General features: G+C 42.7%; 1 protein-coding gene across 1 annotated transcript in view; it reads right to left on the bottom strand.

Annotated features, from left to right (window-relative positions):
* Positions 1 to 19331, bottom strand: part of b4galnt4a (beta-1,4-N-acetyl-galactosaminyl transferase 4a) — a 176152-nt gene extending 156821 nt beyond the window's left edge. The window contains exon 1 of the mRNA XM_085411786.1: positions 17313 to 19331. Within this exon, the coding sequence (XP_085267912.1) occupies positions 17313 to 17454 (142 nt within the window). The 5' untranslated portion in view covers positions 17455 to 19331. The remainder of the gene's footprint in view (positions 1 to 17312) is intronic.
* Between the last annotated feature and the right edge of the window lie 1032 nt (positions 19332 to 20363).

Here is a 20363-nt window from a genome sequence, read left to right as displayed (position 1 = left end):
ATTGTGGCGAGCTCAGACAAGGAGGAGACGGAGGTATCGTTTGGTCTTGCTTCCCGTGAGCTAGCCAGGGAGCACAGCCGTTTATTGACATCTGCAGAAGAACACTGCCGCTAGCTAACTGCTCAGCGCGGTAACAGCACAGCAACAACAACAACACCACACAGGGCGCCCTCTGACCCCGGAAGGACACACCGTCGCAGCGAGAGGGCGTCACCCGTCACTATGGCAACATAAACAAAACATAACTGTACAAACAGAACCCCGAACAGCCCTGATCCGCTACAATATATATCCTGCTGCTTTTACGCACTCACATAATGCTCAGCGATTCTCTGCACGATCAACCTCTCACATGTTTAAGCTTGCTGTGGGAGATTTTACTTGTCATGTTTGCATAGTAAGCTAACGATTGATAAGACAACGTCAGAGGAATTGGTGCGCAAATTATCATCACTCACCAATCAGTGCTGTCGCTCTCTATACACAGTTCGCGTGATTGCAAAGTGAAAGCAAAAAAACAAGCGCAAATTCAAACGCGATTTCAATATGTCACATATTGACAGTGGCTCACCGATGCCAATGACATAATTACCCAGCTACATTTCCGAAAGAATGCAAAAGCATTGACATAGATTTTTCCTTCCTACAATAGCCCGACGGGCAGGGTAGCCCGTCTGAAAAAAATCGCTAGCCCCAGGACGTCGGGCTAGCGATTTTGCGAGCCCTGTATCTGATTGAGGAATCACTCATCTTTGGAAAAGAGAGTTTATTACAGAGAAATGCCTCTTTCCAAAATAAAAGCTATACTATCCGCTTCTTCTGGGCTATATTCTCAGCAGCATAAGGAGAATCATGTGCTAACAGCTGTCTAAATGACTCGGCTAAAGTTAGTAGCATGCTTGTTGTTTTTGTCTTTGCACTAGGATGATGTAAATGTGCAGTCATATTCCTTGTGTTCCCACTAGTGCTTTCAGGTTAATCTCGTTGAAATGACCTTAATGCCACAACACAGCAAATCTCCGTTAACGAGCTACCGCCGATCGCCCTGTGCATGGGGCTAGACGGCCAACACGTTAACGAGCTAACTGCGCTAACACACTAGTTCCCACCTATGTAATTGAGCATTGCATGGCACATCCAACATACTGTTTTACTTTAGTCCATGACTCGCTTACCTTCAGGGTCATACATCACATGAAAACCAAAATAATTCCAAACGCCAGATCTGAATGAGAGTGGGGGGGTCCATGTTGCAAGGAGAGCTTAACTTCTGTCTTGCTAGCTTGCCCTGCGCTCTTCCTTCTGACTATGCTGTCTGTGTTGAGCGCTCAGTGGATCTGCGCTCGACAGTGCAGCCTAGGCGGAGTAGTCGAACGCAGATTCACTGAGCGCTCAACACAGACAGCATAGTCAGAAGGAAAGTTGATAAAATAAATTACAAATGTTGTATTGTTCGATACATATGCGTACCGAACCGAAAGCACTGTATCGAACGGTTCAATATCGATACGAATATCGTTGCACCCCTAATATCTACCCGTCGAGCAGAAGCAGGCAACTGCTGAATCACCTTTAAAATCCACCCCTCTCTCTCTGCAGCTACTTTCATCTGGGAAAGACTACTGTGCCAATATTTACCCTCATTTTATCTCAACGCTGATCACGTCTCTCTTTCCTGCGTTTTCTCTTAACTCAGATCTTTCATATCTTGAGTCTGAAGGTGCAGACACAAATTAAAATTTGCCTCCACGGCAACTGAACACCTATGAGTTACCCGCCCCTCTGCCTCTCAGTGGTCTCTAGCTGCATACACAAAACGGGATTAGGTGGAACGGTGATGTCAATCTCCAAGATTGTATGACGACTGATGGCAGGGCAACATGACCTCTTCCACAAGCCAGTGCTACATAAACTTAATAGTTTGCATTTCTGAGAATATGTCAGTTTGTTGGAAGACATAATTACACATTAATTAATGTAGATTTATGAGTACTACATTATTTCTTTCCTGTTAAATAAATTCAAAAAAGAAATGATTGTACCTCTAAACATAACTGAAACTGAATAAGGTGCAAGTCTATTTGCAGGGTTACCACTGAGAGACAGACAGCCATTCATGCTCACATTCACACCGATTACCCTAAAATATATGAGTGCGAGAGGAAACTGGAGTACCCAGAGAGATCCCACACATGCAAATTCCACACCGAAAAGGCCCCAAGCTAGTCGTGGATTCAAATCCAGAACCCTCTTTTTGTGCCAATCTTTGTGTTTGCCACCAAAGCAGCAGTGCAGTCCAACACTGGCACAGGATGATGAAGAGGACACAAGAATCATCCTTTTTATCTTCTGGTCATTGCATCTAAGCATAATACATCAAACCCCCTTAAAACATCACAACGTGGACCATGAAGTAAATTATAGACAATACACAGCACCTATAGCTACACAGCAGCAGAGAGCTGCCTGCTTGAACTCAGACATACAACGTGTACAGCAAACACACGTAAAGAAGACCGAACTGAGGGTCCAAACTGCGATTCCCACAGGTACAAACAGCTCTGACAGTGTAAAAAACTATTTAACGTTTCTATAACCTAATCTAGCTGAGCAAAGCCTTCACCTGAATGAGCATGTCTGTCTGATCAGGGTAACAAGCAGAATCCACTTCAATCTGTGACGACTCGGCTTAACATCAAGGACGCTCTGCTGATTGGATGATTTTTTTCTCCCCCCAGAGCAGCAGCTAGTTTTAAGGGCACTCAAAGAAAAACAAATTACTCCTCTTTGCGTGCAGATTCGATACACGTATGTGAGAGTGTGTGTTTCACCTTACAAATGTGCGACCTGAAAGCAGATTAGTGTGGAGAGGCAATATAATCAGCAATCCTCCAATTCTAAGCAAAGAAGAAAAAAAATGAGAGGGCGATAGAGAGGAGAATACAAGGTCTATGTGTGTGTTATCCTGCTGCATTGACCCTATTTGCAGAAGGGTCAAATCCCACACTCAATTTTTCCATCACTAACATGAGCTTGTTAGGTATGGAAAACTGTTGCAAACAAAAAGTCTCCTATTTACCCTCAGGCGTGCGCATTCAAAAAAGATCCACAAAGGTACAAAACTGCAAAACGTTATGCATAAAAACATCGACACTAAGCTGGGAATTGAGTTCCTGACAAGGACACTGGCTCTGGAAGAGGCGTTGACACAGTTTTTGCCTACAGCTTAGCAGTTTTAACAAAAAAAATTAAAAAATAATAACAAAAAGTCTGATAAAAGCTTTTGTTCATGTGTGACACGCTGCAAAATGACTCGGCAAACACAACTAACAGTCAATGTAATAGTAATTATTTTGCCGTTTAAAATTCTTTTTTCAAAAAATATCTGTGAGTTACACAAGTACGCTTTGTTGTCACTCATGATTATACTCGATTCTATTAAGCTGAAAACAACAGAGATGTCTGGAGATTGCGCGGGAATATTCTTCCAGCTGCAAACTGGTTTATTTCTAAAGCAGAACGCTGACATCCACACTCTGGTCTGAGGGAGACAAAAGCAGTTAGTCACACTTTGCTGCCGAGTGCACAACGATATTATATTATAAGAGGGCAACCCCTGAAGAGTGTGACAACAGTCATCATGACAGCGGGCTCGTTTATTTATTTTCGTCTTCGCCGGCCACATTTACTAAGCTTTTGAACAGGACATGATTGTTATTGCTCAGATTAAAAGTGTGACTGTTACACCCCGGCCTAGGCAACCGGGGTGCAACGTAGAAAAACAAAGATAAGGAAAATAAAACCACGAAGGCTCTCCACCAAAATCCCCAAAACGAAAATATCCCATGACGAAAGTATTGACAAACCCATTCACAACTATTTACAACAGACTATTTATTTACAACAAAACACCAAACTATTTACAACACGGGGGAGATCGCGACCATGACACACTGAAACACAGGGTTTAAATACATAGAGGGAGCAATCAGGAAATGGACCACAGGAGGGAAACACAGCTGGGGCAAATTAGAACTGACGAGACAGGGAAAATGTAAACTGAACACACTAAGATAACACAGACTTTCAAAGTAAAGCAGGAAATACATAAGTCATGCAAAAACAAAACACTGACACACCGAAACGTAACAGTGACCTTTAGTAAGTCACACAGCCGTTTTTTTTAATGAAAATTGAATCATATATCCTGATGTATAGGCCACGCTCTAACATGACAAAGTGCATATATTAACATCTACTGCATATTATAATGTCACTGCTGTTTTTACTTTAAATGCCCTTTTAGCAGTTTTATACATGCATATAATTTCTCTTGCCAGTTCCTATTGTTTTTATTTTGGAGAGAGGTGAGCCAGGAGCCACGCATTTATTTGTATGGACTGAATGATTTCTAATGCACAGCGCAATAAAGCGTGAACTCTGCATCACTCTGAGCAAAATGCCAAATAATTCCACAAACAAAGACACAACCTGCTTTGAATTAAGAAACCATCCGTCTTGTTATATGCAAGTGTACAAGTGTATAAACACACACAATATGCAAACAGATCTATCCATCTACTTGCCAGACCCACATTAAATGCAGCACATTAGAAATATTGCTATATGTCCTCCAGCACTAAACATATACAAGGCCTTGGCTGCTTTCTCCTTCTTCTTTGTGATCTAGAACAAGATCACATGATCTGAAGGAAAAAAAAAAAAAGTGCTAGACCAATGCATTATACCCATCGGCTTATTGCCAGTTCTCCTGTCCTCCCCAACAAATGTAAAAATACCTCATTTCCACCGGCGGGGCAGGTAGCAGCAGCCTCTTTGACAGAGAGATAATAGAGTTGAATCATTCTGCTCTGCTGAAGAAGGTGAATCTCCATGCCAAATGCACCTGGATGGAAAGCTAGCATTTGTCCCACGTCTCATTTGCAAATGTAAAAACGGATGTAAAAACAGGGAGTGGAGATGCATGTGTCATTTTATTTTTATCTTTTGCTTTCCCACAGAGGACAGAAGTGAAAGAGAAGCAAGAAGAAAATGTAAAAGCAGGAGGGAAATGGCAGATAAGAGGGTGGAGGAGGAGGTGGAAGAAAGCATGGTGACATAAGATGTACCTCTGTGAGATGAGCTTTTAAGGATGTCCAGTGGGCACCGTCCTACGAGTGAGCAATAACACTAAGAGAACAAATGTTTTGTTCAGACGTGTGCTTTGATAAAAAATTATTTTAAGATAATTAGTTCTCTTTATTTTATATGCCTTTGCTATCCTTTGCTATCCTTGTCTTTTTGCTGTTGCTTTTATACTGTTAGAGCTAGCAGAAGGAAAATCCCGGATGACAAGCCAGACGGCTCTTAGCATTGATATTCCGCCGAGTTAGATATTGAAGGCTCAGCGTGACGTTTTGTCCTGGAGGAAGGAATTTATAGCAGTGCCTTCAGCTGCAGCCTTTACCGTGTTGGATACTGGGAAAACTGCCTGATACAGTGGGTGCTGAAATTTAAGAGTGAGTGAGTTTCTCATTCGGTATCTAATGGAAAAGACAACTTGGCCCAAACTCGGTCAGGTAATTCACATCGGTTGAAGCCGTAGGCGAGAGAAGTGGCCTATTAAGGATGCAGTTCCAAGGTGGCGAAAATCTAGCTTTGACAGTTAAATATTACCTCCCTGATTTAGTTTGAGTTGGGGGGAGGGTTACATTTTGTATTACACTGCAAAACATCCAAGCAAGATATGTTGAGTGAGAAGTTTTTTTAATATATAAATGCATAAAGATTCACTCGTGAAAGGTTTTTGTGTGGAGAACAATATGAAAAAGTATACTGAATTCAGCTAACATGGTGAGTATTGCACTGGCTTACTTTAAAAAAATAATGTAATCCTCTAAAGCTCTGACACATTCTTACTTCAAGAAAGATCCTTTTTATAACTGTTTAAAAAAATTACGGCTATAAACGGTCGAGTGTGCGCAGAAAACGTCTAGCTGCTCAGCTTGTTTACCATGTTCTTGCTTCTCTGCTTTCAGCATGACAGCGTGCTTTATATCTTCTTGTATACAGCTAGAAGAAGAGCAGCTCTTGAAAATCAAAAGTTATTAATAAAAGAATTTAAAAAAAAGATTTGAAAAGGAATCTTGCAACATACGTTAACGTCCACTTCCGTGGCTTTGAGCTTTATCCTCTTATACAGCTGAATCAGCAGGATTAGTGTAACTGAGGCTCAGAAAAGAGGGAAAAACTCAAATAAATTTTGGCCATTACATGATAGCAAATTAAAAAGCTCGGTTAGTGAAGGGATGTTAAAATTCAGTGCACACTGCCGGATCTCCACTCAAAGCAAGCATGCACAGTTATGCAAACACAAACAGAGCCCCAGAGTAAACTGGAAACTTTCCTTTGCTCTTGAATACCTTTCCTCATGACCGGCCACAATAGGAAAATGGGAACAGTGTTTAACAGGCCTCGGGGAGCAATGCCGCGCTCCTTCACAAAGCGGCTCACATCAAGCTGCTTTGTGAATCAAGCTGGGCAGCAGGCCTTCGAGACAAAAGACAAAAGAATGACAAAGTGCAGCCCTCGTCCTCTCTCTTTTTCTTGCTCTCATGTCCTGTCTCCTTTGGCACTCCAACACGTAACCAAAAAAAATAATAATAATTATACATAGAGGGAGACGGATATAAAATATGACAATGTAGAAAGGAAAAAACCTTAAGAGGAACCTTTATAATTCAGCTTAACGAAGCAAAAAGTTACAAAACTACAAAAGCGTCATATTTGAAAGCTGTCAGCAGGGTAGCTCCATCAGACCAACTGTGGAGCAGTGAGGAACCTTATCGTAACTGCCACATTTTTTTTATCCTTTTAAATATATAGCCACACATAAAATGCAGGATTTATAGTAATCTAAATGGTGGGAAAAGTCCTTAAATGTCAGAGTGAAGCAAACCTCAGACTCTCCCCCTCACTTCACCCGAGAAGCTTTCATAAATTTGATGAATTCCTAGCCCACCTCCAGATCTTCCCCACACTTGTAAATATTCATAAGTTTATGATGAATAGTAAAAATGTGCATGCCAGTGCTTTCAAAAGAAAACAGGGAATACAAGCGAAAACTACAAAGAGAGTTGCACGCAGGGACAGTCAAGCTTCAGTCAATTTACTCTTTCATATCAAGTGTTTCCATTTTCTGGAATTTTCTGCAGGGCTTAAAAAAAATAGCACTCAAAGCTGGTTACAATGCAACCAACACCTTTGTCTCCATAAAGTCAGTCTATTCCATCTCCAAGGTTTATCCATCTCTCTCCTCTGATCCCTTCCCTGCCTTTGTTGCAAGTCATCACAGCCTCCGGGAGAGGTGACCTTTTCCATTAACCACCGCCACAGAAAGCTCATTCTGAGCAGCAGGGAGCGCACAGACACACACTCTTTGATGATTGATTGAAATCCTGCAAGGTCCGGATCGCTTACAGTAAGGAAACACCAAAGCTGATACAGCCCCAACACGGCACAGAAACCCCATGAAAGAAAATACTTTTTGCAGAGGTGGGGAGTAAAAAGCGGAACCAAACCTGAGCACGGAGGAAACTGACAAATCCCATCACGACAGGGATCACGATCGTCTACAGTCGATACTCCCACCTGACATCTGTCTTTCTGGCTCTCGCTCTTTTCTCTCTCCGTTTCTCACTTCTTAAACTCACCAATTCATTCTGATTCAAACTCACCTCCCCTGTGTCTCACAGCTGTGTCCTATTAAATTGTCCAAATTGTGTGGGTTTTTACGAGTCTCTGCTGAGGAAATTGGTCTTAATTAAATCTTAATGGCGTTGTTTAACAATGTGATTGGAGAATTATTAGATACCCCCGCTGTATAATCTAGCTACACCTGAATAGGTTTCTATATATTACAGGAAAAGCCTTTCTTTAAGAAGGTAGCCTGACTGGCAATGTATTTGTGGCATAGGTCCAATGTTTTGGGAAGGGAGGGACCACCCCCTTTCTTTTGTATTTGTGGTTATGTATGTGTTGATGAATGAGTTAGCGTGAGCGGTAGGTAGTCTCATCTCTCTGTGAGAGCACACTGATAAAAGTAATGGTAAATGGCCTGTATTTGTCTAGCGCTTTACTAGTCCCTAAGGACCCCAAAACACTTTACACATTCAGTCATGCACCCATTCACACTGGTGATGGCAGGTACATTGTAGACACAGCCGCCGCCGGACACTGGTGCCACCGGGCCCTCTGACCACCACCAGTAGGCAATAGGTGAATTGTCTTGCCCAAGGACACAACGACCGAGACTGTCCAAGCCGGGGCTCGAACTGGCAACCTTCCGATTACAAGGCAAACTCCCAACTCTTGAGCCACGATCGCCCCATAAAGAAGTAGCTACAGCAGCTATTTTGTGTGTCTAAGCAGCCCCGGTATGAGTAAACTGTTAGTATCCAGCTGTACGCTGTGCTCGCCACCTCCTAAAGGAATAAAGCAATGTTGGTGAAAGTTTCCGATGCCTTTCTGTAGCTCTCCACTGTGCTGAGTTGACCCAGAGAGAAAGCTAGTTAGCAGCTTTGACCCAGACTAATGGTAGGAGCCACAAATCTGATGTATATACAGAGCTCCATGGACAGCACAGGCAGATTATTATGAATGTGCACCAGAAGCACTAAATGGCTTCGGTCATGAGTCATAGCCACATCCTCCCATGATGCATCCTGCTGCATGTCCCACCTGTTGCATGAGAAGGGTGTCCTTCTTCTGCCCAGTCGCTCCTCCCCAATTTACCCCACCCCAACCGGCTCCCCACCTCGCCCCAATCATAGCAAGCGTGCCAGTGGGCAGACAGTGCCATCATTCAGCTGCTTCCTCTTCTGCTCGGCTAAACACTGGGCCTAAAGTGCAGACGGCAGCGAGAGCGGGGAGGTGTGCACTCACAGACACATGCAAAAACACACACGCAAAAAGAAAAAAAAGAAATAGAAAAAACAGACTACATCACACATACACACTTGCTCCCTTTTGCACAAAATCTCTCTGTTTCACTCGCTTACTCTTGCACATACACAGTCAAATCTCCTGCGGCAAAGCTGTGGCAGCGGGCCAGAGATCTCATCTGCATGGGGCAAAGCTGGTACCTTGATGGTGGCTCGTTAGGCAGGCCAACACAAATTTCATTAACCCTGAGGTTAACACACTCTGGACTTGTGTTTTTTCCAGTGCTTTTCACTGACCTATCAACCCGACCTCTTTCATTTCTCAATTCTATATCCGCATCTGTTAAATCTTACATGCAACACTTAGGAGTCATGAAATGCACTGTGGGCATGTGAATGCAACACATGCTGAGTGTGAAATATCTTTGAGCTGTTTTACATTCTGTCCAGCAGCACTGTGCAATTGCTTTAGCATTAGAAAGAAAATGCGAAATGAATTGCAAGAGGAAGCCAAAAGTGTTACTGAGGAAATACACAAATTCTGACTGTGTGTGCAAAAGGAAATGTAATCAAATTCATGTACTGAACGCATCAAAGGTGTAGGGTATCATTTCCCTCCCTTAATCCTTCTCTTGTCTCCACCTTTAACAGGCAGATCTCACCGCGTCCGAAGCACATCGAGGATGCAGTCTGAGCTGTTACAGAAACAGTTTATCCTGGCTGCGGAATAAGCCAAAGAAAGAGAGATTTACTGGGTTGGACAAATAAGCTGTGGGGCAGATTCATGGTTGAGCCTGTGGCAGTTACCCCAGCTCCCAAGACGCAATCTAACAGATGCCACACGGGTATACTTTTATGACTCAAATGGAATAAGATGTCAAATTAAATGACAGTTTCATGCATAATGTTAATTGTTACATTTAATTATCTCTCAATAACGGTGAACAGAGGCAGGAACATTTTGAGATTCCATTTTCAATTTTCAGATCACAGCAAATGTCCACCTGGAAATTGAATCATGTGCTTGTATACCTTCAGAAACAGTTCTATGTGGGACTGCAAGAATATAAATTGCAACAGTAGTCCGGCTGCAATTTCATAACTCAGTGCTTTCAGATTTTACTTTGATGAAAAGTGCCCGAGCTCTTTCGCAAAGAAACAAGATACCAAAGTGGAAGCAATCTCTAAAATCCCAACTACCCAGCTGGGTTCACACCTGTCCCTCACTTCAACATGCTCAAACCATTCACCTGATGCAGACCTGCACACTGCGCTCTCGCTGGGCTCGACTAAATAAAAAAAAAAAAAATACACCTAAGATATAAAACTATAACCTGGTACCATCCTGTTTCAAAGCAGCAACCATCGTTCCCATCCCAAAACAGTCAAATGTCACATGTCTGAACGATTTCAGACCTGTGGCACTCACCCCCATTCCCGCCAAATGCCTGGAGAGACTGGTCATTAAACACATCAGAGCTGCTTTTCCACCATCCCTGGACTCGCACCAGTTTGCATACAGGGAGAACCGGTCAACCGAGGATGCGATCGCCACAGTGCTGCACACATTACTGAAGCACTTGGAACACAGGAACACCTATGCACGGCTCCTCTTTGTAGACTACAGCTCGGCTTTTAATACCATCCGGCCATACAAACTCCGTCCCAAACTCCACCAACTGGGACTTAACTCCTCTCTGTGCAACTGGATTGTGGACTTCCTCACTAACCGTAGACAGAGTGTCAGAGTGGGTAAGAACACCTCTTCCACCCTTGTGGTCAACACCGGTGCCCCTCAGGGGTGTGTTCTGAGCCCTCTGCTATACACTCTCTTCACCCATGACTGTATTTCCTCCTGCGCGTCCAATCTCATTGTTAAGTTTGCAGATGACACTACAGTGCTCGGACTTATATCCAACAACGATGAGACAAACTATAGGACAGAGGTGCAACAACTAGAGTCATGGTGCCACGACAATAACTTGGTCTTAAACACCAAAAAGACCAAGGAGATCATTGTAGATTTCCGGAAGAGGGGTCATAACAACCATCTGCCTCTCTTCATTGGCAGTGAGGCGGTGGAGAGGGTGAGCAGTTTTAAATTCTTGGGGGTAACTGTGACCGAGGACCTGTCCTGGGGCAACCATATCACCTCAGTTGTACGGAAGGCCCAACAGCGCCTCTACTACCTGAGGAGACTGCGGAGCGCACACATTCCCAGATCTCTGATGTTGAACTTCTACAACTGTGCCATCAGCAGCGTTCTGACGTATGGATTTCTAGTGTGGTTCCCCAGCTGCACCAAAGCCGATCAGCAAGCACTCCAGCGGGTGGTGAAAGAAGCTGGCAGAATTATTGGAACAAGTCTGCCAGAGATCAGTAATATCTTCCCCACTCGCTGTCTGAGGAGGGTGCACAGTATCCTGCGGGACCAACATCACCCTGCGCGCCACCTTTTCCATCTGCTGCCCTCAGGGAGAAGGTACAGGTCTATACAGGCCAGAACATCCAGACTGGCCAACAGCCTGTATCCACAGGCTGTGAGGCTCCTGAACTCTCTGCCCCCCTCTCACGGACAATAACCATATCCAACTTCTTAATAGCAATGAACTGGTCTGCATTGGTGCATCATATCTTTATTCTCTTCCCCCTCCTGCCCCCCCCCTCTTTCTTAAATAGATAACTATCATATCTGATATCATATCTCACAGTACAATAATATTGAATGGGTTGCATTGTTGTATTTTGTCATGTTTCTCAGGTCCTTGTCTGAATTTCTACGAACATTATTGCTAAGGATTGTCTTATTGCATTGGAGTCACACTGGGTTAAATATGTACACTTGGGTTTTAAGGGGTATTTATTATTTTCTTCTTTTTTTTGGGTTGTATGGAAGCCCCAAACGCAATTTCATTGTTCTTGACAATGACAATAAATAAATAAATACTAAATACTAAATACTAAATACTATAAAAAGTTCCATAACTGCTTTTTACTAAGCAGAGGGTGTATATCTCTGTTTGTTTGCTTCTTTACCAACAACTATCAAAGTGCAAGTGGGCACTGTGGATAACTGCATTATTTAGAAAGCTGAAAAGGAAGATATATTATTATATTCACCACTACATGAATAAATGATAAATAAAAAACTGCTATCTATGTGTTTAAGATTTTAAATCCTGATAGATCACAAAGTCTCTATAGAGTGCAAATACATTTATTAACTTATTAATTTTTTTACATTTACATATTTTACCTCATTATACAAATGAAGACGCTGTCATTCCTTTTGTGTTAAGGTGTCGACTACTGCTTGATTGAGCCGAGGCTCTCAACAGAGACGACAGCATTCAGTCAGAATCTTGTACAGAGAAGTGAAACCCCACTACAGTTTCAAATAATACTGTTCCAAAGGACCATTTACATTTTAAATTACTGATAAATGCCTATGTTTACTTTAATGTTGTTTTAATTGGATATATTTTTATCTAGTCACTTCTTTATTTTTTTGTATTCGGTAATTTCAGGCCTTCATGTAAAAGCAGTGTCTGTTACCAGTTTGGTGCAAGAGTGACCAACCATAAGAACCTCAAGAGCTAAAATTAGGAAAAGTGACACCGGAGGGCATGGTTACCATGACAGCGAGCCAACCTGAGCCTGCCGCTGCCGAGATACAACAACAACAAGCTAAATCAAACTTTATGTCCAACTGCAACTACATCTGAATGCTTGAATGTGATTATGTATGTGACTTGGTTAGTTTTTTCCCCCCTCAAGATTTATTACATTTTTATGACAACGCATCTATAAGATGCGTCTGTTTTAATTTCAAATTCCATCTAGATATTTAATAGATTCATGCTTCCTGGAAACCTATGAATGCACTTGTCTTCATAAAATAAGCGCCAAGCACCACATGCGCCTTTCCCATATGTTGTCTCCATGGGCAACCAAGCAGTCAAGCTGTTGAAAATCCTGAGATTTCCTCCTCTTCGACTTCCTCTTTATCCACGGTGATGCAAGGAAAGGTATGTTTGGATTATGTGCCGTTCGACAAACACAGGCACCACATCTGTGTTTATATGAGGGGTGGCTGCGTGTATGCACATGCATGAACCGCCGCGTGTGTAATCGCAGTTAATCAATAGAGGGCTGTATGCAGCAGCAAGCTTTCCCCCTTTGCCTTCTCGCCCATTCCAGTGGACCTGTTGAAGCTGGAAAACAGGGGGGGCTGCTGTACGACTGGGTGGCTAGGTAAATGTGGCACTCATCTAATATGCACTGCTGATTTACCTGCCAAAACACATCTTCATTAAAATTCAGATTAAATAAAGGCCAGTCTGGCCAGTGTGCCGTCATAAAACTATTTAATTATACCTTTTGGCTTTCGTCATAATCATAGGTGCAACAGCTAGCATGGCTTTCAAGAAAATACAATTAAATGCCCTAAGTAACGCTCATATATTTACAAATGTCTCAATAAAATAAAATTATATTTCTTTGACTGGTCTATTCAGTATATCATAGTCAATCATCTTATTATAAAGATAGAAAATAAAGATTGTTGGGTTTGTAGATTCCCTACTACTAATGGGATATGAGAAAAAACCTCTTGGCCAACAGTTCCTTTTTCAAATAGAGTCCAAAGGGTCAGAAAAATGCTACAAAGAGTCTACTCATGTTTTATCCCTCACTTCACAAGCTACATGTCCTATGTGCTTATAGTGACAGAATCAATAGCTCACTTCATGCTTCCACCTTACAAGCTTTAAAAATCACAAAAAACCTAAGTGGACTGCCCATCGCCCTGTTGCCGCTGGTCTATCACACAGATCCATCCTGTATTTAATAATTTAGTGATATAATAATTTAGCACGGTTGTGGCTGACTTAGTGCTATGAATGACGACAACCCTGAACCAAAGAGGCCTAATGACACTTCTAATGCAGATGCGGTCAGATTGAACCTGAGCTGATCTTTAACATGCCAGCACTCCTGCGCAAGGTCCTGCGCCCATGTGTGAATAGCACAGTTAATACCCCAGTGAATTCCCAGTGAGCAGGTGGGCGTCACATGTCCGACCTCCTGCCTTCAGCACGAGAACAACGCTTTTCCACAAGTGACAATACATCTCACTCCAAGCAGACCAGTGAAAAACAGCTCAGATAAAATATCCAAACGTTCGAATAATTTGGTTTACTTATGCCACGCAAAAGGTAAGTCGCTGGGTAAAACCAAAACAGAATCTTGCTCAAGGCCACCAGCACCCACTGAGAGCACTTTTCTTTCTCTGCAACACAAAGACTCTCATCAGACAGAGTTCATCCGTTCTGTTTCCATGTTCAAACTGGATTCTCACTTTTCTGCTTTTTTGAGAAACTATGGTGATACAGCTTCTCACAACATTAGTCACAATTAAGCTGGAATGGCCTCCGCTGGGCTCTTCATGCTTCTGTTTCTCAAAGCCCTGCTGGTCATACGGCAGTAACACTTCATCTAGTGGATGATGAAGAACGAACAAGAAAAAAAAAAAAGAAGGAGAAGATTGGGTCAAGATAAATCTAATTTCCTCCAAAATACAGACGACCAGAATGGAAATTTACCAGTGTCACTTCATATCAAAATAATGTCGTAATCAGGCCAAAAATGAAATTACATTATTTCTACCTGCCCCACCTCACTGCTAAGAATCAATTGAAGATTGTGTGGGAAAAAAAGAAAAAAAACTGGCAGCCCAATATGAATATTTACACACTTCATAGAGCCCCATTTCCAGTAATGGCTACATCTCACTTAGAAACCCTTAGTACGAGAAGGGACATGTTATTCATAAGAGGTTAAGTAAGTTGACCTGCTCAGATGCCTACTAAAAAGGAAGACAGTCAATTAGACACATAGATCGGCACTGCAAGCATAACAGCTTCCTTCCTCACCAGACAGCCGCAGCAGACACGTCACAAAGGCAGTTTATTAAAGGAACCCTTAAAAAGACGAGCATAAGTATATTGAAAATATCTGTGTGTGCTGAGGTCCGTGATTTCACTCAATGAAAGGAACTGTCATGCTCTTGGGCTAATTAATGCAAAATCGGGAACGACATGCAGCAATAGCAAAAATAAATAAATAAATCACAGGTAGTGAAGAGCTTCCATATATGTGAACACAGGTTATGGATACAAAACCACGAGTGTGAATATTTTCAATAAATGTAACCACACAGCACTGGCTCACCCCAGGGCTGTGTGCTCAGTCCACTGCTCTACTCTCTCTACACACACGACTGCACTCCTCGCCACCACAGCAACATCTTTGTGAAATTTGCAGATGACACCACAGTGGTGGGGCTCATTTCCAAGGGAGACGAGTCTACGTACAGAGACGAGGTGGAGCAGCTGACGTCATGGTGTAAGGCCAATAACCTCCTCCTCAACACTTCAAAAACCAAAGAACTCATAATAGACTTCAGAAGGAAAAAGGCAGAGATCCAACCACTATTCATAAATGGGGACTGTGTAGAAAGGGTGGCAAGCTTCCGCTTCCTGGGAGTCAATATAGAGGAGAACCTTTCCTGGAGTGTGAACACCTCCGAGCTGCTGAAAAAGGCCCAACAGAGACTGTACTTCCTGAGAATTCTCAGGAGGAATAACATCACACAGAGACTGCTGGTGTCCTTCTACAGAGCCACCATTGAGAGTGTTCTAACTTACTGCATATGCATCTGGTACACTAGCTGCACAGGGGCTCAGAGGAAAGCACTCCAAGGGATCATTAACACCGCCCAAAAGATCACTGGCTGCCCTCTCCCCACACTGGAAGTTCTACACAACGCCCACTGTTTTAAAAAGGCCCAAAACATCATAAAAGACACCTCACATCCTGGCCACTCCCTGTTCGAACTGTTGCCCTCAGGCAGACGGTACAGGGCAATCAGAGCAAGGACTAATAGACTCAAACACAGCTGTTATCCAACTGCAATAACACATCTGAATACTACAAAAAAATGTCCATCACGCCACTCTTGTGTTAATCTATGCACGGTCTGAAGCATGTGTGTGGGAATGTATGTGAATGTTTTACTGTTATATCTTATTAGTATTTTAAGTATTCTATCTATTTTATTTATTGAATTTTATTGTTTTATTTATATTTTGATATTGCTAGGGATGATGCAATGATCGGGGACCATTCTTAATTTCGTTGTTCTCATGACAATGACAATAAAGTTTCTGATTCTGATTCTGATTCTTTGTGAAAACAGCAGTTTAATATGCATTTTTTTTATTCCTTGAGTGATCTGCAGTATACCTGCAGAGTACAATAATATTTGCTTCATAAAAGAGTCAGTGTAGGAATACTTTGCTGGGCATTTACACTCAAAGCCCTGACGCAACTTTACAACTAACTTAGCAGCAGTAAATAAATGATATTGGCAGTCTCCAGCCCTCCATATGATTCAGGATTCTCATGATCATAAACTATATCTGGTCTGTCACTGGGGAAACCCCAGCACTGAGATCAGACACAATGGAATGATCCTTGTATGTCAATCAGCCATGTGTGCATGTGCACGGACGGTGCCCACAGTTTCAAGGACATCATAATTATTGCATATCACTTTACACAGACAGCTGCAAGAGATACAGGCACAGCAGCACCCAGCGTTAAATCTGAAGTAGGCTCGCCAGTGGTGTATTAGTTCCAGTACTTTTTATCATCAGCCATTCCTGTAATGCTCAGCATCATCTACTGTTACAGCCAGCCGCTACTGCTGTGCACTGTGGATAAACGCAATCAAGCCTTGGTAATAAGAAGCACAACAGCAGCAGGTGGAAATGTGCCTCTCGCTGCACTGCCCACCTTCTAATATTTTTCAGGCGTTGCTGTGACCTCTGAAGCCACCTTCACAAGCACCACTTTGATTATTGATGTTGAAGGTGAGGGCCTGACTTTGGACCAGGACACATAAACAGGTGCTTTTTTCTTAGCCTAGAGAAAGAAAAAAAAGCTCTGGCTAATTTATAAGACATGCTCTCACTCTCTCTGTGAGAGTGTTACTTGTTGTAGTAGATCAGGTTCTACCGATCACAGCAAACAAAGGAGAGCAATGTGTCAAAGCCAGAAGAGCGTTTGTTTCATGAAAACATCTGAGCTACAACTATGTGACTGTTTAGAGACTGTATGGCATTAAAATCTTACTTTTCCTACCCATCCTACAGGAGCTCGCTATTCTAGGTGTTAACTTTATAGCAGTGTTACTTTAGTTAATGATTAAAACAGTTTTCATAAAATGATTGTTAAATGTTTGTTTCCGGTACTCCTCTTAGAAAACTTGCATGAAACGAACAGACAGGTTTCTCTTAAAAAATCTACCTTTTCCGTAGTTGAAGTGTAGTTTGATAGTCTTGCCCTGGTTGATGTGCAGGTAAGTGAACCAAACCGCCGAGGTGAGCAGTACCAGCAGCAGCAGGAGCTTGAACTGCTTCCGGATCTTCTTCACGGGGAAGCGCAGCATCCTCGCTGAAACATCCTCCGGTAGGCGCCCGGTAGATGGTTAAAACGAGTCCAGAAGGCTGCTGACTGTTCGGGCGCTGCTGTGTTGTGTTTCTGGGCTGTTCGCGCCTCTGCTGAAGGACTACCTCTCCCAGTTACAGCGACGGCATCCCTGCGAGTGTTAACTACAGCCCCAATGCGCGTCTCGTCCTCCCACATCCACGGGGTGCCAGCAGCGCCAAACTCGTTGTATCCTCAGATCTGGTAGCAAACACCTCCGTGGCAGTCATCGTTTATGAATGCAGTCCGTTGTCTCCCCTCCCCTACACGAAAACCGCGGGTTCAGGCTTCCCTGCTGGAGTTTTACAGGCGTCCGAGAGGAAGCGGAGGAAAAAGGGACTGCGGATCAAAAGCCGCTGAGTTCTGCGACCGTGGGAATAAAATAGCAGTCCGACGATAATCTACGCAAATCCCCTAAAGCTCAAGCCCATGCTGACACCACGACGGTTTTATCGGCTACTCGAGGATCATCCACGACCACGGCTTTAGCGCAAAGTATCAAAGAGTAATAGGAGAAGTGTAGTTTCCGAGAGGAGATGTGGTCGCACTTAGCATTTCTGCAGGTGGGTCATTTAATCTTTTTACCGCCGAGCACAAATGAAGTGAAGTGGCCGTCAGTGAAACGCGGGCTACTGCCAGAGAAACCTCGAGGTAACTGGACTAGGAAGGGGGGAAAGGTCAGGGTGGCAATCGGCCAAATGTCACAACCCTCCGCGCTCCATCTATTGTTAAACACAGCGCACACAGAGAGCCTGGCTTCCAATCGATGGCAGCGCGTTCAGCTGGAGCGCGTTTTTATTGAAGTCCGGGGAGAGGAGGGGCGATCAGCTGTCATCCTCGTACTCGGGTGGGTTTAAAGCCCAGCGACGAGTAAATATTACGAGATGCAGATAAAAAACTGCTCCATGGCGGCGTAACAAAGGTGGGTTACTCAAAAGCGACTGTGCAATAATTTGAGGTCCGGGGAAGAGATGCCCATGTGCTCTGGTTTCTCCGTTGTCTTCACGGCAGGTGCATTTTTTTTTTTTACCTCATTCTCCCAAAGTAGGCTAGCAGCACTGTCCGACTGCACAATTAACACAAGAAAGACCACAAGCGAGCGAGCACTTCACCAGGATTAAACAAATAAGCACAATACGTGGCACTGCTGGGATGCACTACCTTGTGTTGTTTTTTCTCTCATGAGCTTTTTTTCCCATTAAAACGCCGCAACAGCATCATCAGACCTGCGTGTCAACGAGCACTGGGAGTAAAAAAAATAAATAAATAAAAACCAGCTGAGGTCCAGGAAGGGTGTCGCGGAGAGCCCAGCAACAAGCTGAGGAATAACCGGGAGAGAACATGGTTTTGTTTTGCTACAATGAAGGAGGGTATCTCCAGTCCCTGCACAGCTCAGTACGCCCATCAATTGAGCATCTTACGGTGCAGAGCAACCTAACCTGAGAGGACGAGGAATGACAAGTCCGTTGTCCAATTACAAATACGCCATGGGCTCAGAGGAGGCGGGTCTACTTGTTTGCCTTCGCCGTTGCTTGGCACTCACACGATCCAGCATCCAATAGCTGAACGACCATCCTGAAACTTGTTCACCGTTCCTGTTTTACCATATCCCCCCCAGAATTCAAGGACCCATGTTAATTAGATGAGCAATGATTAGTCGCTTTTCAGGAAATGTAGAAATAACTCGTCAAATGAAACCGCACAAATGGCCTTTGGAAGATTAATTAAACCACTGTACACCGAAAAGGGGAGGAAAATCACATTTTATTCTAATTTTGGTGTTGGGTTTGTTAATTCCTTCAAAAATGTATTTCTAAATCAATTAGTTTCAGTAACACTCATTGCACGTTTTTTCTGATTAAAGCACACATTTTAATTCCTCGACTGGAGATAAATTTCATTTGTTTGCCAAACTAAATTGAAACAACGTCCCAGTTGTTTCAAAGAAAAATGATTTGGTCGGAATTACGATTTAAAACATTAATCGTAAGCCTAATACTTGAAGCGGAAGTGAGAAAATTACTAAATACTTCAGTCATGTCATTACGAGGCTGGAAACCTTGTGAGCCATCTTTACAAATTATCTAGACAGCCTTTGTGTGTGAGCTGTGTGGCGACACCCTGTAGACCAGTCATGACGCACGCTTGACTGCCCCCCAGTGGTCAACGATAAAAAGAAACTATAATGAACGCAACACTAATTTAAGAAATAAAAATAAAAGAAACGATTGCATATGTGTGAAAAAGTTTCATGACTTGTTGTTGCTGTGAGGGGCTGCTAATTATTTCTATCTTATGAGTCCATAGTGCATACTTTTGTGTGTCGTATTTAATAGTTTAGCTACAGATTTTCTTAATAAAAGTGCTCAGAGGTTCTTTTATTACAGCAGGCCCCGCCCAATGAATTCAAATTTCAAGTTTTAATCATCGTGGTAGAATTTGTCAGCATAACCTGCTCCAGGGAGGCTTTGGTGTACATTTATTAGGCTGTCTGGAGTTGACTGCCCTTAAAAACTGTTGTGTTTGCATTGTAATGCATATTGTGATTTCCCTAAATCTTCCCTCTGACAAATACCCTCCATATGGTAACATTTAAAAAGACTCAAACTAAACCTGAAACTAATAAAAACTTAACTAAATCTAAACAGTTACACACAAAGCCACTCTGGAGAAACCTAAAGTGAACTAAAAACAAAATCCTGAAATGAAATAAAAGGGTAAGTAAAGAAAAATACAAAGTTTTTTAAATGTTTTCACAATAAACTAATTGGAAACAGGAATATTTTTGCAGTTAAGCTAAAAAAATAGTTCAAAACAAAAACCATTACGTGTACTTAAAAAGTCAGTATGAAAGGAAAATGTGCACAAAAA

The sequence above is a fragment of the Rhamphochromis longiceps genome, linkage group LG7 (assembly GCF_057381845.1).
Source record: "Rhamphochromis longiceps isolate RC_006_pf linkage group LG7, R_longiceps_female_GT1.1, whole genome shotgun sequence".
Lineage (NCBI taxonomy): Eukaryota > Metazoa > Chordata > Actinopteri > Cichliformes > Cichlidae > Rhamphochromis > Rhamphochromis longiceps.
This window is presented reverse-complemented; position numbering and strand designations above follow the sequence as displayed.